This window comes from Podarcis liolepis (genome assembly GCF_965112155.1).
Source record: "Podarcis liolepis genome assembly, chromosome: 14".
NCBI lineage: Eukaryota > Metazoa > Chordata > Lepidosauria > Squamata > Lacertidae > Podarcis > Podarcis liolepis.
Genome location: NC_139569.1, coordinates 10,234,192 through 10,255,518, shown reverse-complemented (window position 1 = coordinate 10,255,518; position 21,327 = coordinate 10,234,192). Strand labels below are relative to the sequence as shown.

Sequence of the window (21,327 nt, the reverse complement as noted above, 5' to 3'; positions counted from 1 at the left end):
CTTCCAAACTCCCCCACCCTAGACACCCTTTCTAGTTCCATCCCCAAACCAGGTATATGTTTATTAAGGACCTTTTCCACTGGACCTGCCCCCCCCCCACGCCCAACGAACCTCTTCAATACCAGAGATATTGCAGCAACAGGAATCAGAAAGGGGGGGAGAATACTGTTGCCCTCTTGGGTTTCCCATAATGGGCATCTGGTTGGCAGCTGTTGAGAGCAGAATGCTAAACCAGATGGGCCACTGGCCTGATCCAGCTCCTCATACGTCCTTTAGGATAAGGAAGTAAACACAACACAGGAGAGAGCGAGAGAGCGCAAAAGTATAAATAGTTTCCTTTTTAATTTCAGCACAAAAAAGAGAACTCTTCCACCAGGTGTTCCACGTGATAGAAAACAGCAGAGGAGACAGGTGTCTGCCAGATGTGGGGAAGGACCAAGAGTCAGGAAATGGGCCTGCTGGCTGCCAACCCCCCTCACACCAAGCCTGTAAAGCAGGCATAGGCAAACTCCGGCCCTCCAGATGTTTTGAGACTACAATTCCCATCATCCCTGACCACTGGTCCTGTTAGCTAGGGATGATGGGAGTTGTAGTCCAAAATAGAGAAAACCTTGCTATAAGCTTAGGGAGGCCCGTTTGCCCTTTGCTAAATCCTCCCCTGGATTCCTTTCCTCCCTCCCTATGCTATTAGAAGCTCTGGGCAAGCATGCCCCGATGTACACAGATGCTGAAAAGAGGAGGTCCCAGTCCTTGGGGGCGAGACAGGCTGCTTCAGGTTGAAGTGGGCACATTGGTTTGGTCCGGCATCTTGTTAAACTGGGTGCTTCTTGCCAAAACGCCCCCCGCCCAGCTCACCTGCCCTTCCTGCCTCTTCTGCGGTGGTGGCTGGAGCCCAATGGGCGAAAGGCAGGGAGCCCAACAGTAGGTGGCGCCAAGGCTAGAGCCAGCTATTTCTAGCTAAGTCTTCCAGCTGAGCATAGAGGAGGAAGCTAACACAGACAGGATTGCTTGTAAGAAGGCAGGCAGGGTTTTGTTTTTCCCCAGGGGGGTTGCAGGCTGATACTGGCGGGGCGGCGCCCAATTTGCCCTACCGGACTGGCCTCCACTGTAATCTTCCCTACCGACAGCTAAACATGCAAACAGGCGCAAGGCAGTGTGAGAATTAGGAGTGGGGTGGGGGAGAGAAAGTGGATCCAAACAACCATGAACGAAGGCAGGCTGCTGTTTATAAGGGGGGGGAGGGGAGAAAGACCCTCTGAACCTATCAGGAAGACTCTCCGCCTGGGAGTGGCGGGTGAGGACAAGGGGCTGTACACAAGCCCAGCGGTGCAAGCTCTTCACAGCTGCAGATCCAGAGGGAGCGAGCGCCGCCACGAGAGCTCCCCACAATCTCAGCCTGGGTGTGAAGGATTTGGGAGGAAGAGAGATCTAAGGGTAAAGGAGCAGGGCTGGGACATTGCTGAGTGTTGAACCAGCTGCCAGAGTTTCACAGCTGGGTGATGAGCTCTTGGCGCAGTGGCTGGATTGGGAAAATGCCACCCTTGCCCTGCCTAATTCTGTCAACATGCCTGGTAACGTTAAATCAGGGGCGGCTAAGCAGATTCTTGTTGAGTCCACCAGCCCTGATCACTGGCCACAAAGATTGGGGGGGGGGGGGTCCAGCAGCAACCTGGAGGAGGACCACAGTTCAGTCCCTGCTCCTTGGCTTCACACACAAGTTAAAAACGACAACATTGAGCTGTGTGGGAGGTGCGTTGCGATTGTCCCCAGGAAATGCCAGCCAGGGTCTCCAGTCCAGCATTGCTCAGAGCATTTTTTGCACAGCAGGATTGACAAAAGGGGTGGGGGGGTAGCGAGTCTTGGAAGGCACATTTGGCAGTAGCTGGGCCAGAGGAAGAAAGCTTGGTCAGAAATGGACACACACACACACCTCCCAGCCCAGGTCTGTAACAGAGACAGGGACTCCCCAGGCAGCTGCCTCTCTCCAATTGTGGGGGACGCCCCTCCTGAAGCCCCGGGGAACCCCAAAGCAGTTGTACAGAGCCTATCTGCAGTCCCGTGCGGAGAACCCAAGGTCAGGATGGCGAGAGGAGCGCAAGGCTGAAGAAAGAGGAGAATGGCGACAAGGAGGAGAGGCCAGGGACACAGCGAATTGCGGGACTCCACACGCCGGGCATTTTGGGGTTTGGCTTCACGTCCGCGGTCTCCCAAGGGCAACGGCGCCGGGAGGCTGGCGAGAGCCTGGTGCACAGCAAGGTCCGCAGCACCCAGCGGCAAAGTCACGTCTGTGCCAGGGGCAGCTCCTCCAAGCCTTCCTTCCCCAGGCGATATCGGGCCAGATCCTTCCGTGTGACCAGACCCACCACCTAGAGAGAGAAAAAGGCAGAATTTCAGGTCACTCGGGAGCGGCAGAACCAGGCCCTGGGCAGAGGTGCTTCTAGGCAAAAAGGTAAAGGACCCCTAGATGGTTAAGTCCAGTCAAAGGCGACTATGGGGTTGCGGCGTTCATCTCGCTTTCAGGCTGAGGGAGCCGGCGTTTGTCCGCAGACAGCTTTCCGGGTCATGTGGAGAGCAGGACTAAGCCGCAACCGGACACTGTGTTGGAAACCAGAGCGCACGGAAACACCGTTTACCTTCCCACCGCAGCGGTACCTATTTATCTACTTGCACTGGCGTGCTTTCGAACTGCTAGGTTGGCAGGAGCTGGGACAGAGCAACAAGAGCTCACCAGTGTCACATGGATTTGAACTGCCGACCTTCTGATAAGCAAGCCCAAGAGGCTCAGTGGTTTAGACCACAGTGCCACCTAAGAGGTGCTTCTAACCCAGAGGTACCCAAATGTGGAGGTGCTTCAGAAGCTGCTAGACTCACATTTTCCCTGACAGGTGACCATGTTTGCTGAGGCTGATGCTCCCAGACTTTGGAACTCCATCCCTGGAGAAGCTAGACCAGGGGTCAGCAAACCTTTTCAGCAGGGGGCCGGTCCACTGCCCCTTAGACCTTGTGGGGGGCCGGACTATATTTTTTGGGCGGGGGGGGGGAATGAACGAATTCCTATGCCCCACAAATAACCCATAGATGCATTTTAAATAAAAGGACCGGCCCCCAGGCCTTAGTTTGCCTGCCCATGAGCTAGACTGTCTCCCTCCTTGCTGTCTTTCCCCTGGCAGGTAAAGACTGTTATTCCAACAGGCTTTTGGGAACTGACTGCCTTTTAGAAAAGGGCTTTTCGTTTGTCTGTCTGTTTCTGCTATCAGTGTTTTAATAGATTTGCATTTACATTCCATTACAGTTTACCCTTTAGCCATTATCTTTTCTATGTTTATATGTGTTATATGTGCTTAGCTAGCTGCCCAGATCACTTGGCTAGAGCGCGGCGATGATCATGCCAAGGTCATGGGTTCGACCCCATACAGGTCCTCCTGCACTGCACAGGGGCTGGACTAGAGGACCTTTATGGGGCTCACTTCCAACGCTACACTGCTAAGATTCTATCTGCGTTTGTTTTAAACTTCTGTGAGTTGCCTTGAATTCTGGTTCTGAGGAAAGGTGGGATAAAATGAAACTAATACAGTCATACCTCAGGGTACAGACGCTTCAGGTTGCGTTTTTTCAGGTTACGGAAAAAGTACTGAAACGGGTTACTTCCGGGCTTCGGCGATCATGCTTTGCGCATGCACAGAAGCGCTGAATCGCAACCCGCACATGCGCAGACACACAGCTGCGGGTTGCGAACGTGCTTCCCGCATGGATCACGTTCGCAACCCAAGTATCCACTATAATCAATTCATTAGGAAATAATAATAATAATAATAATAATAATAATAATAATAATGTGAAAAATGTAAAGAAGACAAAAGGCTACATTAATGCCTGGGTCAGACTACTGGTCTATCTAGCCCAGCTGTCCAGGATCCCCAACAGAGAGGGTCTTCCCCAACCCTACCTGGAGATACAGGGACTCAAACCTGGGACCCTCCCCATGCAAAAGGTGAGCTCTGCCACTGGGTGTCAGGCTTCAGGGAATCCGATCCCTCCCCTGCTGGCAGCCAGCAAGGAGATAAACAAGAGTTCTTACCAAGTAATTTATTCCATAGTTCACAGAGAGATACAAAAGAATGCAGCCTCCCTAAAATAATGGCGTTGCTCTGAATAAAATCCCACCCGCTCCATCTCTCCTATCCTACGTCATCCCTGCGACGGCTAATCTGAGCTTTCTGCCTCTGAGCCTTCTGTTCTCCTACCCTCAATGCCTGCCTGGTCCTGGGGGGGGGGGTCAGGAATGCTCTCCAAGGACACTGAGTCTGTCAGCTGCCTCTCCCCAGTGCTTCGTCTTCTTCCTGCCCCTCTCCCAATATTTCCCAGCTTCTCCCCTCTGCAGCCTCTGAACTATGCCCTTCTGCAAACCACTGTTCTAAATCTATACTGTCCTCCTGTTCTTGGGAAGGTTCAGGAGAAGAGGCGAGTGGCCTCCACCATTCCTCCTCTGTCCAGCCACTGACATTGGGCTGCAAGACCACTTCCTTGAGATCTCCTGCCATCTCGAGCAAGATGTTTCTTCCAGCCTTGACTCACCTGGTTATGATTATCCACTACCACGAGGTGGCGCAAGCCCAGGGCCCGGAACAGCTTGTAAACCCTCGTTAGGGTGGCTTCCTGAAAACCGGGGAAATCATATTAGACAAGAGAAAGGCAATGAGCCCCCCCCCCCCCAGTAAAACGAAAACAACCCAGGATGCTGTTAGGGGACGAGGAAGCCCTCGTCACCAGCAGCATCCCTCCCTCAAGATGCCTTCAAAGCAATAGACGTTGCCGCCCTCAACCTGGTCCTACCAAGGGCACGGTGTAAGGCGAGGGGTTCATGAATTCGGTCAGGTCCATCATGCACTCGCGCTCGTCCTGGGAGACGTGGATCGACTGGATGGGGGGGAAGCGGGGGTAGGCGTCCCGGAAGTCCTTCAGCTTCAGCCGCCGCTGCACCAGGGACAGGTTGGCTCTCTCCACGAAGACCTAAAAGGGGTCAGGCATGGTGGTGGCACAGGGCAAACAGACAGGGATGCCTGCTAGCCCAGGCTTGCTGCCCTCTTCCTTGGGGTTCCCCCAAGTCCTCCTGCTGCCTGGGGAACCGTCCCATCCTGCAGAGAAGGTTGACTCCAACCGCACCGTGACTTGAAACCAAATGTTGGATTAGGCGAAAACCAGGCCTCGGGCTGATTTAAAAAGGGGCATCGGATGTCAATGTGTTGCGGGAGGGGGGCTTATTTGTTTCTTTTTGGTCTTTTTTATTATGCATTTTGTGTTTTTTTAAATTGCGATTTTATGCTGTGAACCGCCCCGAGATGGATATGGGTGGATATGGATGGATATGGATAAAGGGTGGTATACAATTTTAATAAAATTGTTGTTGTTTGTTGTTGTTGCAGCTACAGGACTCTCTCCCGCAGGGAGACAGTGATGGCCACCAACCTGGATGGGATTATTATTATTATTATTATTAATTAAACTTGCATACCGTCCTTCATCCATAGATCTTGGGGCTGCACACTCCATTAAAAGGCAAGATAAAAACACCAAAATTACATAAGAACAAGAACAAACTGGGTCAATCCACGGAAGGCTTCTGCCCATCATTGCTATGCTATGTCTCCATAATCATAGAATCATAGAGTTGGAAGAGACCACAAGGGCCATCGAGTCCAACCCCCTGCCAAGCAGGAAACACCATCAGAGCACTCCTGACATATGGTTGTCAAGCCTCTGCTTAAAGACCTCCAAAGTAGGAGACTCCACCACACTCCTTGGCAGCAAATTCCACTGTCAAACAGCTCTTACTGTCAGGAAGTTCTTCCTAATGTTTAGGTGGAATCTTCTTTCTTGTAGTTTGGATCCATTGCTCCGTGTCCGCTTCTCTGGAGCAGCAGAAAACAACCTTTCTCCCTCCTCTATGTGACATCCTTTTATATATTTGAACATGGCTATCATATCACCCCTTATCCTCCTCTTCTCCAGGCTAAACATGCCCAGCTCCCTTAGCCGTTCCTCATAAGGCATCGTTTCCAGGCCTTTGACCATTTTGGTTGCCCTCCTCTGGACACGTTCCAGTTTGTCAGTGTCCTCCTTGAATCGGAGGCAGCAATTCTTCTAAATATTGCTTGCTGGGAACTGCAGGAGGGGAGAGGGCTCTTTTGCTAGGGGGTTTCCCACAGGCAACTAGTCGACCACAATGAGAACAGGATGCTGGACTAGGTGAGCTCTTGGGCCAGATCCACAGGGCTCCCCTTACGTCAGCGGTTCTCAACCTGTGGGTCCCCAGATGTTGTTGGACTACAACTCCCATCATCCCTGAGCTCTGTGGCCTTGCTAGCTAGGGGTGATGGTAGTTGTAGTTCAACAACATCTGGGAACCCACAGGTTGAGAAAGGCTGCCTTATGTTCTTGCGACACTGGATATTCCCTTCTGCCTCCTCACACCACCCCCCCCCAATCTGTTCTGGAGGGTTGGGGGGAACCCCAGGAGTAGATGGGTTAAGAGGTGTGCAGAGGAAAAGGAGGGGGAGCTCCGCCACCACAACCAGAAGTCGTTTTGCTCACGCAGTGACTTTAAGTCACATACGACCCAGAGAAGCCGACCAGTCTGGCAGCAGAGCAGCAGTGGGGAACCTGCGCCCCAATCCAGATGTTGCTGGACTAAAACTCCCATCATCCTGACCACACTGGCAGGGGCTGATGGGAATTGTAGTCCAACATCCGGAGGAGGACCAGGTTCCCCATTCCCTGCAGTGCTTTGTTTGTTTGTTTTTATTTAACCAAATTTATATACCCCTTGATTATAGGGAAGAACTCCAAGCGGCTTCTGAGATATATTCAAATTATCAATAATAGTCGTTCAAAACATTAACAGCGAAAGAAACTGAAATGTGCCAGAGGAGATGATCTGTGACTGAGCTGCGGCCCTCACCTTGTGCTTCAGGAGGACAATCAACTGGGAGCGCAGGATCAGGCCTCGCAGTCCCGCTGCCTGCAAGGAGAGAGGCTGTCATTGGGGTGCCTCTTGTGTAGAACTCTCTTGGCCCCAACAATTCCCCACCCATCCTTTCCACATGATTTTAGACACCAGGAAGGACAACCAGGCATTTAAACATCTGGGCTGCTGCTGTTGTTGTTTCCCCTGGAGCTTATTTCAGAATTAGTTTGTTGTCATTTTGCGGTTTTCTTTGCTCAGAATTATAAACCTGCAAGTACACTGTATGAGCGGTGGGCAAGTGGTAAGGCATCAATCTGGTAAATCAAAGATCATGAGTTCAAACCCCGCCTGTGCCTCAAAAAATTGAAGAGTCATTACCTTGCCCTGGTGGGCGCACAAGACAGATACTAAAAGAAGGGGCTTGTTTTCGCAAGGCAGTGTAGTGCAGTGGCTAGAGTAATACACTACGACCTGGGAGACCAGGGTTCGAATCCAGCCAGGAAGCTCACTGGGTGTGTGACCTTGGGGCAGTCACCATTTCTCAGCCTAACCTACCATACAGGGCTGTTGGGAGATTAAAACAGGACACTGAGCTCCTTGGGAGACAATAAAAGGTAAAGCTAAAGGGACCCCTGACCATTAGGTCCAGTCATGACCGACTCTGGGGTTGCGGCGCTCATCTCGGTTTACTGGCCGAGGGAGCTGGCGTACAGCTTCCGGGTCATCTGGCCAGCATGACTAAGCTGTTTCTGGTGAACCAGAGCAGCGCACGGAAACGCCGTTTACCTTCCCGCCGGAGCGGTACCTATTGATCTACTTGCACTTTGACGTGCTTTTGAACTGCTAGGTTGGCAGGAGCAGGGACCGAGCAACGGGAGCTCACCCCGTCACGGGGATTTGAACCGCCAACCTTCTGATCGGCAAGTCCTAGGCTCTGTGGTTTAACCCACAGCACCACCACACAATGGCAGTGCATAAATGTAATAAATAAGACAATACCTAATACATCTTATGAACACACGTACGCATTTTACTCAAGTTCCGCAAGTGGGCCTTAAAAAATGTAGGAGCCTGCCTTAGCCGGACCTTTGCTCCATCTAGCCCAATACTGTCGACACTGGCAGTCAGAAATGGCCTTCCAAAGGTGTCAAGCTGGGTTTCTTCCCAGCCCTACCTGGCGATTGGACCTGGGACGATCTACGTGAGAAGCAGGTGCCCTCTGCTGAGGCATGGCCCTTTCCTGACCTTTTCTCCAAGAAACAGGGTTCTGAGCATCAAGGCACCCAAGTCAGTTCCCGCCGCCCTACCTGATCGCTGCCTGGAATGCTCTCCACCACAGGGAACCCGTTGTGGTTGGACGACGTATCGCTGAGGATGTCCACAATGACGCCCACTTTCTCAATCCTTCGGAGGGAGGTCACCGGGGTGCTCATCACTTCTCTGCAGAGGGGGAAAAAATGAAACAACACACAGAGATCACGTTAAAAGCCCACAGAGGGCAGGAGTGTGGACTGCAGGGCCTTCTCTGTGGTGGCCCCCTTCGTTGTGGAATTTCCTTCCACACACAAAGAGGAGCACCTGGCTTCTCCGGTACACAGCTTTCGGATAATGCTGAAGACACAGATCTGTTACCCTGGCCTTTTGACTCGGCCCCCTACACTCCCTCTTTAAACAAGCCCCTTTGTTCATTGTCATGGGGACTAGCATCTTGCTTTGCTGTTGCAGGAAGGTCTTAGAGCTCATGCCTTGCACTCATAAGGTCCTAGGTTCAGTTCCCAGCATCCCCAGGCAGGGATGGGAAAACATCCCCCACCTGAAAGCTCAGTGAGTTTAATGGTCCAATGTTCTCACTTGGTATAAGACAACTTCCCAGATTAAAACATACAAAGAATGAGGTCTCCCTGAATTTGTCAGGGTCAGATTTGGGTTGTGTGCTTTCGGGACTCGATTTGTTATTTGTTTCAACGCTGGATTTTAAAACGCTGCAACCCCGCTGCTGCTGTAGGGTGGGATAATATATTTAAGAACAGTAATACCACCAGCAGCACTTTCGGGTTTTCCGATACACTGAGAACCCGTACAAACCCTGCTGTGGCCTGATCCTGTCAGCTTACCTGGCGGTAAACGAGTGGGATGTGACAGGGGCTTCCCAGTGCAGGAAGGGAACACTCTGAAGCTGGATGTGCATATCATACAAACCCTGGAAAGAGAAGAAATTGTAAGCTGGGGCACATCTGGTGGGCAGGGCCAGATATAGGTTTGATGAGGCCCTAAGCTACTGAAGGTAATGGGGCCCTTTATATGCCTAGCTGTCCTTTGTCAACAACAAATCTTACAGGTACCAGAGAGGACCCGCAAGTGGGATAAACAGTCTTAAACTCGCAAATCGACAATAAAACATTTTTTTGGGTTCCATTTTACCGTATGTCTGTTTCAGCAGCGATATTGTAAAAGCCCATTTTTGTAAGTTTGCAAATTTAAGCTGCACTTTTAACTTTTCACGGTCGGAATTTGCGAAAATAGTGTGGCTTATATTCAGGCCAATACAGTAATATGTACAGAAGGCTGAGGAAACTTTCCCAGCCTGAAGGCTGCATTGCCTAGTGGGCAGTCTACTGGGGGCATAATGCCCCTGGTTTGCGGAGCTAGAGGTTAAAGTGGCAGAATGATGGCTGTGACCCTTACCCAGGGCTGGATTGAGGTTTGATGAGGCCCTAAGCTACTGAAGGTAATGGGGCCCTTTGTATGTCCAGCTGTCCTTTGCCAACAACAAATTGTCGCTGTTTTTTGTCTTGAATATATGCTATATGGTAATTTATTTTCTTAAATCTGAGTCCTCCAAAATAGGGGGCATCTTACACACGGGGGCTTGTTATACATGGAAAAATACGGTAGCTGGTTCACAGAGTTTGGCTTTTCCTGAGGCAGAATGTATTGGTTAAGAATTATATCAGGCCTTTCCCCTGGGCTAACCAACCAACCGCTGAACCAAGCAGTGCCATGCAGAATGAAACGTGGAATATATAAAACCTCCAGGCCTGTCCTGTCCTCTGGGTCACAAGAACAGCCCTGCTGGGTCGGACCAAGGCAGGGGAATCTAGCCCAGAAACCCTATTTTCACTGCGGCCAGTCACAGGCCTCCACGCAGTCCACTGGCAGGGCACAGAGGCAATTCTGCCCCGTCAAATGCTGCTCCCCAGCGCTCCGTGGTAGAGTCCCCCTGGAGAGGGAGGTTCTAGGTGGCCGGCACGACCAGCAGCTGCAGGCAGACCCTCACCTCGACAAAATAATCCCCCACAATCTTGGCCGTCATCAGCACCAGCATGATTGGGAAGCCGTAGGTAACGTTGCCTGTCGCCTCCATCATGATAACCGTCAGGCTGAGCGTCATCCTCACAATGCCCCCTAGGAAGAAAATGCTGCGTTGAACCTCAAGGACTGCCTTCTCCCCATATGAACCAACCCGGACCCTGAGATCATCCTCTGAGACCCTTCTTTGTGTGCCTCCTCCTCGAGAGGTCCGGAGGGTGGCAAAATGAGAATGGGCCCAGGACCTCCATAGGCACTGTCCAGGATTGCACCCGCTAACACAGCGGTTTGACTTCACCCCAGGAAGCACATTCCATTGTCTCTCGAGGCAGGTAAAGGTAAAGGGACCCCTGACGTGGACGACTCTGGGGTTGCAGCGCTCATCTCGCTTTATTGGCCGAGGGAGCCGGCGTATAGCTTCTGGGTCATGTGGCCAGCATGACTAAGCCGCTTCTGGCGAACCAGAGCAGCACACGGAAACGCCTTTTACCTTCCTGCTGGAGTGGTACCTATTTATCTACTTGCACTTTGTCATGCTTTCGAACTGCTAGGTGGGCAGGAGCAGGGACTGAGCAACGGGAGCTCACCCCGTTGCGGGGATTCGAACCACCAACCTTCTGATCGGCAAGTCCTAGGCTCTGTGGTTTAACCCACAGCGCCACCCGCGTCCCCTCGAGGCAGGTAGATGCCCACAAATCAGTAAGTAATGTGTGCTATTTTAAGAACATGCCTTAATGAGTTTTATGTTTCAACAGGAATATGTTTTGATTTTAAGAATCCAATTATTATTTAATTTATTGATTTCTAATTTCAAACAGTGAGGAGTGGTTCCTGTAATCTGCTTTAAATTTCATTAGCTCCCCTCGTGCTGCTGTGGCCTTCGAAACAATGCAATACGTGGTTTTTTTGTTCATACTGAGCTACTGTCCTTCCTCAGAGTGAACCTGTGCCCTAGCCGTTTTAAAAGAGCAGGACGAAGCTGAACCCCTTCCTGAAAAGGTTCTAAAAAAAAAAAAAAAAGACTGAACGGCTAAACCAGCAGTGAGAAAGCTGGTTGGACTCCAGCTCCCATCGGCCCCAACCAGTGTGGCCAATGGTCAAGGATGATGGGTATTGTAGTCCGATAGCTGGAAGGCCAGAGGTTTCTCATCCTTGTGCTAAACAGACACAAAGCAGATATAGTTCATTATAATCTAATCTAATCTACTGTATTTTTCCATGTATAAGACTGTTGCCCCCCATTTTTTTTAAGTTTAAAATTGGGGGTCAACTTATACACGGAATGTTGCAATTAAATATATAAAAAAAATTTATTTCTTAATTTGGGGCTCAAAAAATACTTTTACTTGGGGACGTCTTATACACGAAAAAATACAGTAATATAATATAATTTCATTATTAATATGCCACCCATCTGCCTTAGATGCCCCAGCCACTCTGGGTGGCGCCCAACAAAATACTTAAAACACATCAAACATTAAAAACTTCCCTATACAGGGCTGCCTTCAGATGTCACAGAGTTCCCTGGGAAGAGGAACTGAGTGTTAAACCACTCTTGGGAATCACAGCTCCGCGAGGAGAACAGAATTCTTTTAACAAAGCATCCCTTTATAAGCCATAACTCCCAGGGTTATTATTATTTGCAGAAGGAGCCACGATTGTTTAAAGCAAGATGAGGATGCTTAAATGCATGGTGCAGACGGGGCCCAGGAAAGAAAGTTCGGTTAAAGGGTTAAAGCCTAACCTGCACCGTCCCACGGGGGCAAGACCCACCTTCCCACTTCCCAATAAGCGGAGCCCCTTTCTCCTCCCTGCCCCAGACGTGTATCACTCACCCAGCTGTGCCGCGGCTCCCATCAAGGCATACTTCCCTGGGTCGGCCCAGATCTGAAAGCCCCAAGAGAGAGGAACAGTCAAGGCTCAGGACAGCGGGACTAAGCAGGAGGTAGGAGGGTCTCCGATCCAGGCCCCCTCCCTCCCCATTCACTGGAGAAATGGACCTTTCACACCGTGAACAGCAGTAACAAACTGGGGCATGGCATCTGCCCCCCTACTCGCCTAGACCGGTGGTGGTGGATCTCTAGGCCAAGGGGACAGTTGGGTGTCATGGGCAGGCTGGAGGCAGGGGACAGGGAGGGGGGCACCAGCTGGGGAACCCCCAGGGGAAGAAGGCTGGCTTGCCACCTGTCAGGGAACTGACATCGGAGCGAGAGGCGAAGGGGAGGCTCCCAGATGATGCTGGCGAAGGACCCAGCAGCAGGGGGAGAAACTGCTCAGTAGAGGGGGAAGCTAATCAGCGCAACACCAGGGATAAAGGGGGGCAGATGGGGGAATTGGAGAGAGGGCTCCAGGACTCTTCACCGGACACCAGCGGGGAGAGCCCAGGTCCTCCGCTACCCACACCTTCCCTGCGCAGAAGACTCCCGTGCAGTGAGAGGAGGAGGAGACTGGGTGTCAAACAACTTTTATGTTGGAAGAAGTTCAAGAAATGCCCACTGACGGATTCTGCCAGCGACTGAGGCAGCCACGATGAGAAAGGGCTGTGCAGTCAGAAAGGTTTAACAAGGCAAATTAGCCCAGAAAGGCACCAGTTTACGCACAAGTAACTCATACCCACTACACCACCCACCTGACTGGGTTGCCCCAGCCACTCTGGGCGGCTCCCAACAAAATATTAAAAACACAACGAAGCTTCAAGAATTAAAAAAAAACCTCTCTGAACAGGGCTGCCTTCAGAATGTCTTCTGAAAGTCAGATAGTTGTTTATCTGACGGGAGGGCGTTTCACGGGGGGGGGGCACCACAGCTGAAACTGCTCTATTCTGAACTTAAAAACGGAAAGCATAATGCTGGTGGCCAAAAAAAGGGGTTGAAAGACTCTCTCAAAAAATGTAGTGTAAACACTGGCAACCGGGAAACACCGGCCTGCGAATGCTCCAATTGGAGAACAGCCTTTACCAAAGGCGTCCTGGGCTTTGAAAGCACTCGAACTCAGGATGAAAGGGAGAAATGCGCTAAGGGGAAGGCACGCTTGGCAAACCCTCACCGTGATCAACTCCCGCCTGGAAACCTATGTCCCCACTGTGGAAGGACGTGTGGATCCAGAATCAGCCTCCACAGTCACTTACGGACTCACTTTTAAAACTGTGTTCATGGAAGACAATCTTATTTGGCTACGAGGGATCGCCAGATAAGAAGAAGACCACTACTGAGAAGACCCTCTGCCTGGTTCCCTGTAACCTCATTTCTCGCAGTGAGGGAACTGCCAGGAGGCCCTTGGAGCTGAAAAGCTTCCACTTCTTCTTCCTGGTGAAGATCAAACACCCTCCGTCTTCCCAGCTCCCCTCCCACCCGTGAAAACCAGGGGCTTGTTTTCTGCAAAGGTTCTTCAGACCGTAATGGAGTGGGCGGGTGGGGGGAGAGGATCGAGACCACAAGATGAGGGCAACTTACCCAGCCGCTGGTCATGTAGGAGAGAGAGATGCCAAACAGTCGGCCCCAGGCAGCCCCGATCAGCAGGGAGGGGATGAAAACGCCTGCCGACACTGTTAGCCCGTAGGTCCAACAAGCCAGGAAGAAGTACATCAAGGTGAACAGCCCCAAAGTCATGGGGTCGTATGTGCCTAAGAGGGAGAGCAAAGAGCATCACTCCCCACAACCTGGAACCAGCAGCAAGATTCGCTCAGCAATGCAGCAGGGTGCTCCCACCTTATTACAGGGGGCATGCATTTCAGCCCCTCAAAGAAGCAGGTCTCAAGAGCCATCTTTGGGTTTTTCCTGGTTCCAAAAATTAGGTTGAAGCCACGTTTCCCAAACTTGGGTCTCTAGCTGGTTTTGGACTACAACTACTATCAGTGAGTTGTAGGACCAGTGGTCAGGGGTTATGGGAACTGTAGTCCAAAAACAGGTTGAGACCCAAGTTTGGGAAACACAATGACATAAACTCTCAAAACATCGACAAATAATACTTATCCACTCTTAACAATTACAATAATTACTGAACTACAATCAATAAAAAATAACTGCAAGTCACAATGCATAAAATACAGTCATATCTTGGATTTCAAACGCCTTGGCTCCCGAACGATGGAAACCCAGAAGTGACTGTTCCGGTTTTCGAATGATTTTCGCAAGCGGAACGTCCGGCGTGGCTTCTGATTGGAGCTTCCTGCAGCCAATCAGAAGCTGCACTTTGGTTTCTGAATGTTTTGGAAGTCAAATGGACTTCCGGAACGGATTCCGTTCGACTTGTAAGGTACAACTGTATCACAATACATCTAAAACATGTCCAAATCACCCTAACCTTCCCTGTGATAATACCATAGCTGTCAACTTTTCCCATTTCTTGCAAGGAATCCTATTTGGAATAAGGGAATTTCCCTTTAAAAAGGGGAAACGTTGACAGCTATGGATAATAGCCGCTAGGGCAGCTCTATGTGCCTTTCCTAATTAAAACACTGTGTGCAGCAAAACAAATCATGGACTGGGCTCTAGGGTACTATGAAAAGAAAATTCGATTCCTTCATCCGGCTCCTCTGCCACAGGAACATCAGGTAAAGCCTTTATAGAGGAGGAAAGCCAAGGGCTGTTGCAAGCCCCCTGCCGTCCCGTTTTAGATTTCAGGAATGCACATTTAGGCTAAACGTTTGGAGGGGGCGGGAGGAAGGAGAAGAGACTCATGAACTGTGGGAGCAGATTAAGCAATGGAACAAGTTGCATCTCCCACAGAGCTGGAGAGAGCTGTCCTTCTTCGGAGGCATGCAAGGAAGGGCCAGGCAGGTTGGGAAATAATACAATTTAAAAGCAAATGAAACCTACCTCGAATACAACCCCCCCCCCCCACAACAATTCACAGTAATTCAGGTAGAATTTCCAGGCCCAATTCAAAGTGCTGGTTTTGACCTATAAAGACTATAAAAGGGGTGGCTATAGGAATGGACAACAAGAAGTGAAGGATGAAATGGATATTAATGAAGAGTTGATGTGGCTACAAGAGCAAAAGATGGACATATGTTTGCAACTGGAGCCGGAAACCTGATTTTTTTAAAAAAAGAAACTGTATTAAATTAGGTAATTTGGTTTGATTTGTAAAAATTTGGAAAACCAATAAAAATAATTTGGGGGAAAAGACTGTGCTCAGAAGCTAGATAGATGATAGATAGATAGATAGATAGATAGATAATTATTGTTTGTCTGTGTATCCATCTAAACATGCTGTCACCAAAATCAGTGGGGTCTTGTTGGGAGGGGGGAATAACATTTGCTGGTCGTGGAGCTGGATTTAGGCCCTGAGACAGGAACTAGCCAACCCTGCTATAGAATATTAGGAAGAATACATCCCCCCCATCGATTGGTGATGGTTGGACGCTGCTAGTTGGGGAGCAACCGACCTGGGGGGTCATGAAAAAGGCGGACGACACTCTTCTCTGGTGTGTTGAAGAAGGCGGCAGCCATAGAGTTGTATTCGCCATCAGGACAGAAGAGCTGGCGGGGAGAGGAGAAGTCGTGTTATTGCAGGCACAGTAAAAAGTAAAAAAGGAAAGGAAAGGAAAAGAAAAGAAAAAAAAGCGGGGGTCCAACACCACAGGCTGCTGTTCCTTACGAGCACTGGATTCAATATTATTATTATTATTATTATTATTATTATTATTATTATTATTATTATTATACCAGCCTATACCTGGAGGTCTCAGGGTAGTTCACAGAAAAGATCACAACATATATAATCAGAATAAAAACAACAACCCAATAAGAGCCACATTTTAAAAGGGTGTAGGATGTCAAACAGAACAACCAAAGGCCTGGTTGAAAAGGAACGTTTTTGTCTGGTGGGCACCAGGTGAACATCCCTGGGGAAAGCATTCCACGGATGGGGAGCCACTGCAGAGAAGGCCCGTTCTCATGTTGCCACCCTCCGGACCTCCTGAGGAAGGGGCACACAAAGAATGGCCTCAGAAGATGATCTCAGGGTCTGGGTAGGTTCATATGGAAAGAGGTGGTCCTTGAGGTATTGCGGTCCTGAGCCGTTTAACATCTGGGGCAGGGAACGGCTCAGAGATTTGGCTTGAGAAGGGCTTGCAAATAAGCCCAGGGGTGTTATCAAATCGCAAATGTGTGTACCAGCCTGCTGTCCTCTCGTAAAAGCGATGCTCGCTTATGAAAGGAAGAGCCGTTCCCCCACACCCCAAACAAACACACACACATTTTCAAAAGCTTCCCTGCATGATGCCAGAGAGGTAAAGCTTTGCTTGCCAAAGCTACATACAAACTTGGGCTCACTGCCAGGAGCAGCGGCTGCGCAACTTTGGCAGCTGGATGCGCCCAGCATCTCACCAACAGCGGCTAGCTCCCATTGGGCTGAAAGCAGGGTGACGGACAGCAGGGGGAGCCACAGAAAACAACAGCAGCAGATGACTAATTCCGGTATTGTCCGCCATCTTCCTCCCTGCCGCGCTCTACAAGGGCAAGGCTGAAGTCGTGTGTACACATTGCGCCTTGAAAACACATCCGGAACACATTTTTGCCTTCAGAGAATTCTGGGCACTGTAGTTTGCCCCTGACAGAGTTACAGTTCTCAGAGACCCTTAACTAGGGCCAGGGCCTTTTCAGTACTGGCCCCAACTTGGTGGCACGCTCTGTCCCAAGAGACTGGGGCCCTGAGGGACTTGACATCTTTCCACAGGACCTGCAAGACAGAGCTGTTCTGCCTGGCCTTTGGTTTGGACTCAGTCTGACCCTTATGTTTCCCTCCCCTTATGGTTTTGATCTATGGGCTACTATTAAAATGAGGCTGCATTTTAAATTGCATTTTAACCTGTATTTTAAATTGCCCCCCCCATTATATTTTTACTGCAATTTTACTGGTGTTAGCCACCCTGAGCTCGGCTCTGGCCGGGGTGGGCAGGGTATAAATAAAATGTATTATTATTATTTAAAAAGCCACAATACCCAGAATTCTTTGAGGGAAAGAAAGTGCTTTAAGGGCACAGTGTTGAGACGAAGCTGAAGGAAACTCATTTCCTTTTTGTGAGCGAAGAGAGAGGCATGTGGGGTCCAGTTGACAGAAGACTGAACTTGGTGAGAAGGTGCCTAACAGACCTGCCTCCACTTCTCTCCTTCCTCAAGCCCCCGTTGCCCAAAGGCATCCATTCTGGGAGGCAGCCGGCACCCACAGTCCCCCTCTGCCAGTGGCGTAGCGTGGGTTGTCAGCACCCGGGGCAAGGCAAGTAATTTGCGCCCCCTAACCCGTGGATTTGCGCCCCCTAACCCTAACCCCCAGATGTTGCGCCCGGTGCGGCCGGCCCCCCCTGCACCCCCCACGCTACGCCACTGCCCTCTGCCACTCGTTTCCCACCTGGAGTGAGTAGGCCATGCCACTGCCTTGCAGGGGCTGGCAGTCTGCCGAGGTGTAGATCATGACAAAGGCCACAGCCGCTGTCACAGCGCCCACCAGCATGGCCTCGATGACCTGCAGGCACGGCCGGTGGATATACCTGGGGAGTTTGAAGAAAAGAAAAAACACAAGGGGTTAGGGAGCAGGGCCGGCCCAACGCATTTTGCCACCTGAAGCAACGGACAAGATGGCAGCCCCTTCTCCCATCTCCCACTGAGATCCAGCACTGATGGCCTTCTGGCTGTCCCCTCGCTGCGAGAAGTGAGGTTACAGGGAACCAGGGAGAGGGCCTTCTTGGTGGTGGCGCCTGCCCTGTGGAACGCCCTCCCAGCAGATGTCAACTATTTTACTTTTAAAAGACACCTGAAGGCGGCCCTGTTTAGGGAAGTTTTTAATGTCTGACGCTGTATTGTTTTTGATATTTGGTTGGAAGCCGCCCAGAGTGGCTGGGGAGACCCAGTCAGATGGGTGGGGTATAAATATTAAATTATTATTATTATTATATTCCGATTCCAAATATGGAAGCCAACTGGATCTTGCTTCGAGACTGGAGAGACAGGAGCATCCTCCATCAGTCACTGGGCGACCATGGGGGCCTTCACTGACACTCAGCCTAACCAACCTCACAGGGTTGTTCTGAGGATTAAATAAGGAATGAGAGGTGTGAGCATCTCACCTTCAGCTCCTTGGAGGAGAGGTGAGAGGCAAATGTAATAATAAAAAACTGAGTTAAGGAGATGAGTGGCAGCCTGTGATTCATTCCATCTGTTTCCAACAGGTACACACACACACACAAACACACACACACACACACACACACACACCCCACACAGTCCCAGAACTGTAAGTCCTAAAAAGGAGTTCCTGCCCAGGCACTTCGGTTATTTCCTTTAGCTAAAAATTAAGATGGCCTTTCTCCAGACCTGGCTGCTTTCCAGCAAGGTGGGCGGCTGCAGAGCTGAGCTCATTTGCTCCCATAAAAGCAACCCTCGCCCCAAAAGGGAAGCCATCTGGGGAAATAAGCAGAGGCCTGACAAAGGCAGAAGTGTGCCAGACTTTATAAAAAAAAGAAGAACGCAAACAAAAGTACTATCGCAGGTTTCCGGCTCAAACAAACATCCAGGCAGGAATGTGAAGCAGCCTCTGAAATGCTGGTTCAGCCAAATTCTGGGTGGCTCAGCTCAGCGACGCCTGTGAATGGAGCTAAGCTCCGAACCCTGTGTCAAAAGAAAGGGCCCGGCGGTGTAAAAAGCTGAAATGCAAAGCCTTTTAAAGAGGCATCCATTGTTGGACGTGCAGCAGTTGGCTTGAGCCATCCTGCAATGGGTTTTACTCCAGTCCTTGCCCTGGGTCTGAAGTTTGCTGCTTGTTATATTCCGGGTTACCTTCTGCCAGGGTTTTTACCTGATGCGGAACATCGTCAGCCAGTAGTTCAAGGCATTGAACATGGCTCCGAGAACTCCACCTGCAGCCAGGAGGAAGAAAAACACCTGACAATAGGTCTTGACAGAGTCAGAGCAAAGAACCAGCCGCTCAAAACCACTCAAATCAGGACGGAGGAAATTAGCAGTGTAGGTTGCAGAAATCCCATAACTCTCTCTTTGGGGCAGCTGTGGAAATGATGCCTCTGACTGGGATGAAGGCAAGGTGGAGAACAGTTTTGCAAAGGAAATCCTCTACATTTCCACTCTGCTGTTCGATCAGGAAAATCCTACGCCCACCCCAGACATAGGGTCATGTCTTCCCCCTCCATCTCCCTTTCTTCTGGGGCTCACAGTAAGCCAGGAAATCACCCCAGTTCCACAGAGGAAAATTCTGTATTGTGTGCAGGGGCCGAGGTATTAAGGAATTAAGTTCTTTGCCAGATGCTGGAATCTCTGCAAAAATGCAGAGGATTGTGGAGTCAACAGAGCACAGAGGAGTTTTGCCCTGTGAAAAGGCAGGCATGGAGAAAGGACTGCATGCCCCAAAATGGCCTTTGGGCTGATAACAGACACAGCTGCTTTCTAGCTGTTGACCATGACAGATTTGCTGCTGCATGTCAGGCATGCATTACTGGTGGAACTTACAGTGGTGCCCCGTAAGATGAATGCCTCGCAAGACGAAAAACTCGCTAGACGAAAGAGTTTTCCGTTTTTTGAGTCGTTCCGCAAGATGAATTTCCCTATGGGCTTGCTTCGCAAGACGAAACGTCTGGCGAGTTCTTGCGAGTTTGTTTCCTTTTTCTTAAAGCCGCTAATAGCCGCTAAGCCGCTAATAGGGTTGCTTCGCAAGACGAAAAAACCGCAAGACGAAGAGACTCGCGGAACGGATTAATTTCGTCTTGCGAGGCACCACTGTATTTCTTTTTTTAAAAAACGGGGGGGGGGATGAGACCCACATGCACCCCCCCCAGCCTCAGAGTAACATCTGCAGAAGGGACTGATGCACAAACAGGGAAGTCACATTATCGTGTTGCTTAAATAGAGGTGCTTACCCACCACTCCCATGAATATGAAGATTGGGATTTCTTGAAAAGTGTACCCCATCTTCTGCAAAGGAAGAAAGAAAGCAGGTGTGAGCTCTGGAAACTGTGACAGTGGTAACGCAGCTCAAGGACAGGACTGCCTTCTACTGCACTATCATTTTTTCACAATATCGTAGAATCGTAGAGCTGGAAGGGACACCCGAGGGTCATCTAGACCAACCCCCTGCAATGCAGGAATCTTTTTGCCGAAGGATGGGACTCAAACCCACGACCCTGAGGTTAAGAGCCTCGTGCTCTACCAAATGAGCTATTGGGAACATAGGAAGCTGCCTTACGCTGACGCAAGCCCATTGGTGCCATTTAGCCTACACTGACTGGCAGCAGCTCTCCAGTTTCAGGAAGGGTACAATACCATATGTGTGTGTGTGTGTGTGTGTGTGTGTGTGCATATATATATATATATATATATATATTCAGTTTTCAATTTAACAACAATAATCTTTCTTTACATTTGTATCCCTTATTTCGATTTCTTACAGGGAACCAGGCAGAGGGCCTTCTCGGTAGTGGCACCCACCTTGTGGAATGCCCTCCCACCAGACGTCAAAGAGAAAAACAACTACCAGACTTTTAGAAGACATCTGAAGGCAGCCCTGTTTAGGGAAGCTTTTAATGTTTAATAGATTATTGTATTTTAATATTCTGTTGAAAGCAGCCCAGAGTGGCTGGGGAAACCCAGCCAGATGGGCGGGGTATAAATAAATTATTATTATTATCATCATCATCATCATCATCATCATCTCCACTCCTTCTCTGGTTACGTAGAGAATTCATGTGTGGAGGCCAGAGGAGGCAGCAGCGAAGCTTCGGACGGGTTTTGGTGTTGCCTTTTACCTCGGAGTCAAATCGGCCGAAGTTGATGAGTCCGGGGCTGGACAGGTCCCAGGGATTCCCTTTGTAAATGCTCAGGATGGAGTTCAGGGTGAAGGTGGAGATCATGGAGGCAAAGAACTGCAGAGAGAGAGAGGAGCGGTGAGGAGCATGCCCAGAGTCGGTCTGTCCGCCGAGGACTCGCCTTGCAGTCCCCCCTCCCCCCTCAGAAAGCTCCCCCAGCGCCCGACTCACAATCCTCCAGGTCAGGAACTGGTTCCAAAAGGAAGCGCCTTCCTCCAAGCTGAACAGGACACCACCTGGT

The 21,327-nt window shown here is 50.2% G+C and overlaps 1 protein-coding gene across 1 annotated transcript in view; it reads right to left on the bottom strand.

Annotated features, from left to right (window-relative positions):
• Nucleotides 1–323: 323 nt before the first annotated feature.
• CLCN7 (chloride voltage-gated channel 7) overlaps nucleotides 324–21,327 on the bottom strand; it is a 38,047-nt gene continuing 17,043 nt past the window's right edge. The window contains exons 11-25 of the mRNA XM_083474295.1: nucleotides 21,258–21,322; nucleotides 21,027–21,143; nucleotides 20,142–20,196; nucleotides 19,070–19,130; nucleotides 17,627–17,765; nucleotides 15,663–15,756; nucleotides 13,726–13,895; nucleotides 12,109–12,160; nucleotides 10,242–10,369; nucleotides 9,079–9,164; nucleotides 8,272–8,404; nucleotides 6,959–7,018; nucleotides 4,834–5,010; nucleotides 4,576–4,656; nucleotides 324–2,366 (exon numbers count right to left, since the gene is read on the bottom strand). Of these exons, the coding sequence (XP_083330421.1) occupies nucleotides 2,280–2,366; nucleotides 4,576–4,656; nucleotides 4,834–5,010; nucleotides 6,959–7,018; nucleotides 8,272–8,404; nucleotides 9,079–9,164; nucleotides 10,242–10,369; nucleotides 12,109–12,160; nucleotides 13,726–13,895; nucleotides 15,663–15,756; nucleotides 17,627–17,765; nucleotides 19,070–19,130; nucleotides 20,142–20,196; nucleotides 21,027–21,143; nucleotides 21,258–21,322 (1,505 nt within the window). The 3' untranslated portion in view covers nucleotides 324–2,279. The remainder of the gene's footprint in view (nucleotides 2,367–4,575; nucleotides 4,657–4,833; nucleotides 5,011–6,958; nucleotides 7,019–8,271; nucleotides 8,405–9,078; nucleotides 9,165–10,241; nucleotides 10,370–12,108; nucleotides 12,161–13,725; nucleotides 13,896–15,662; nucleotides 15,757–17,626; nucleotides 17,766–19,069; nucleotides 19,131–20,141; nucleotides 20,197–21,026; nucleotides 21,144–21,257; nucleotides 21,323–21,327) is intronic.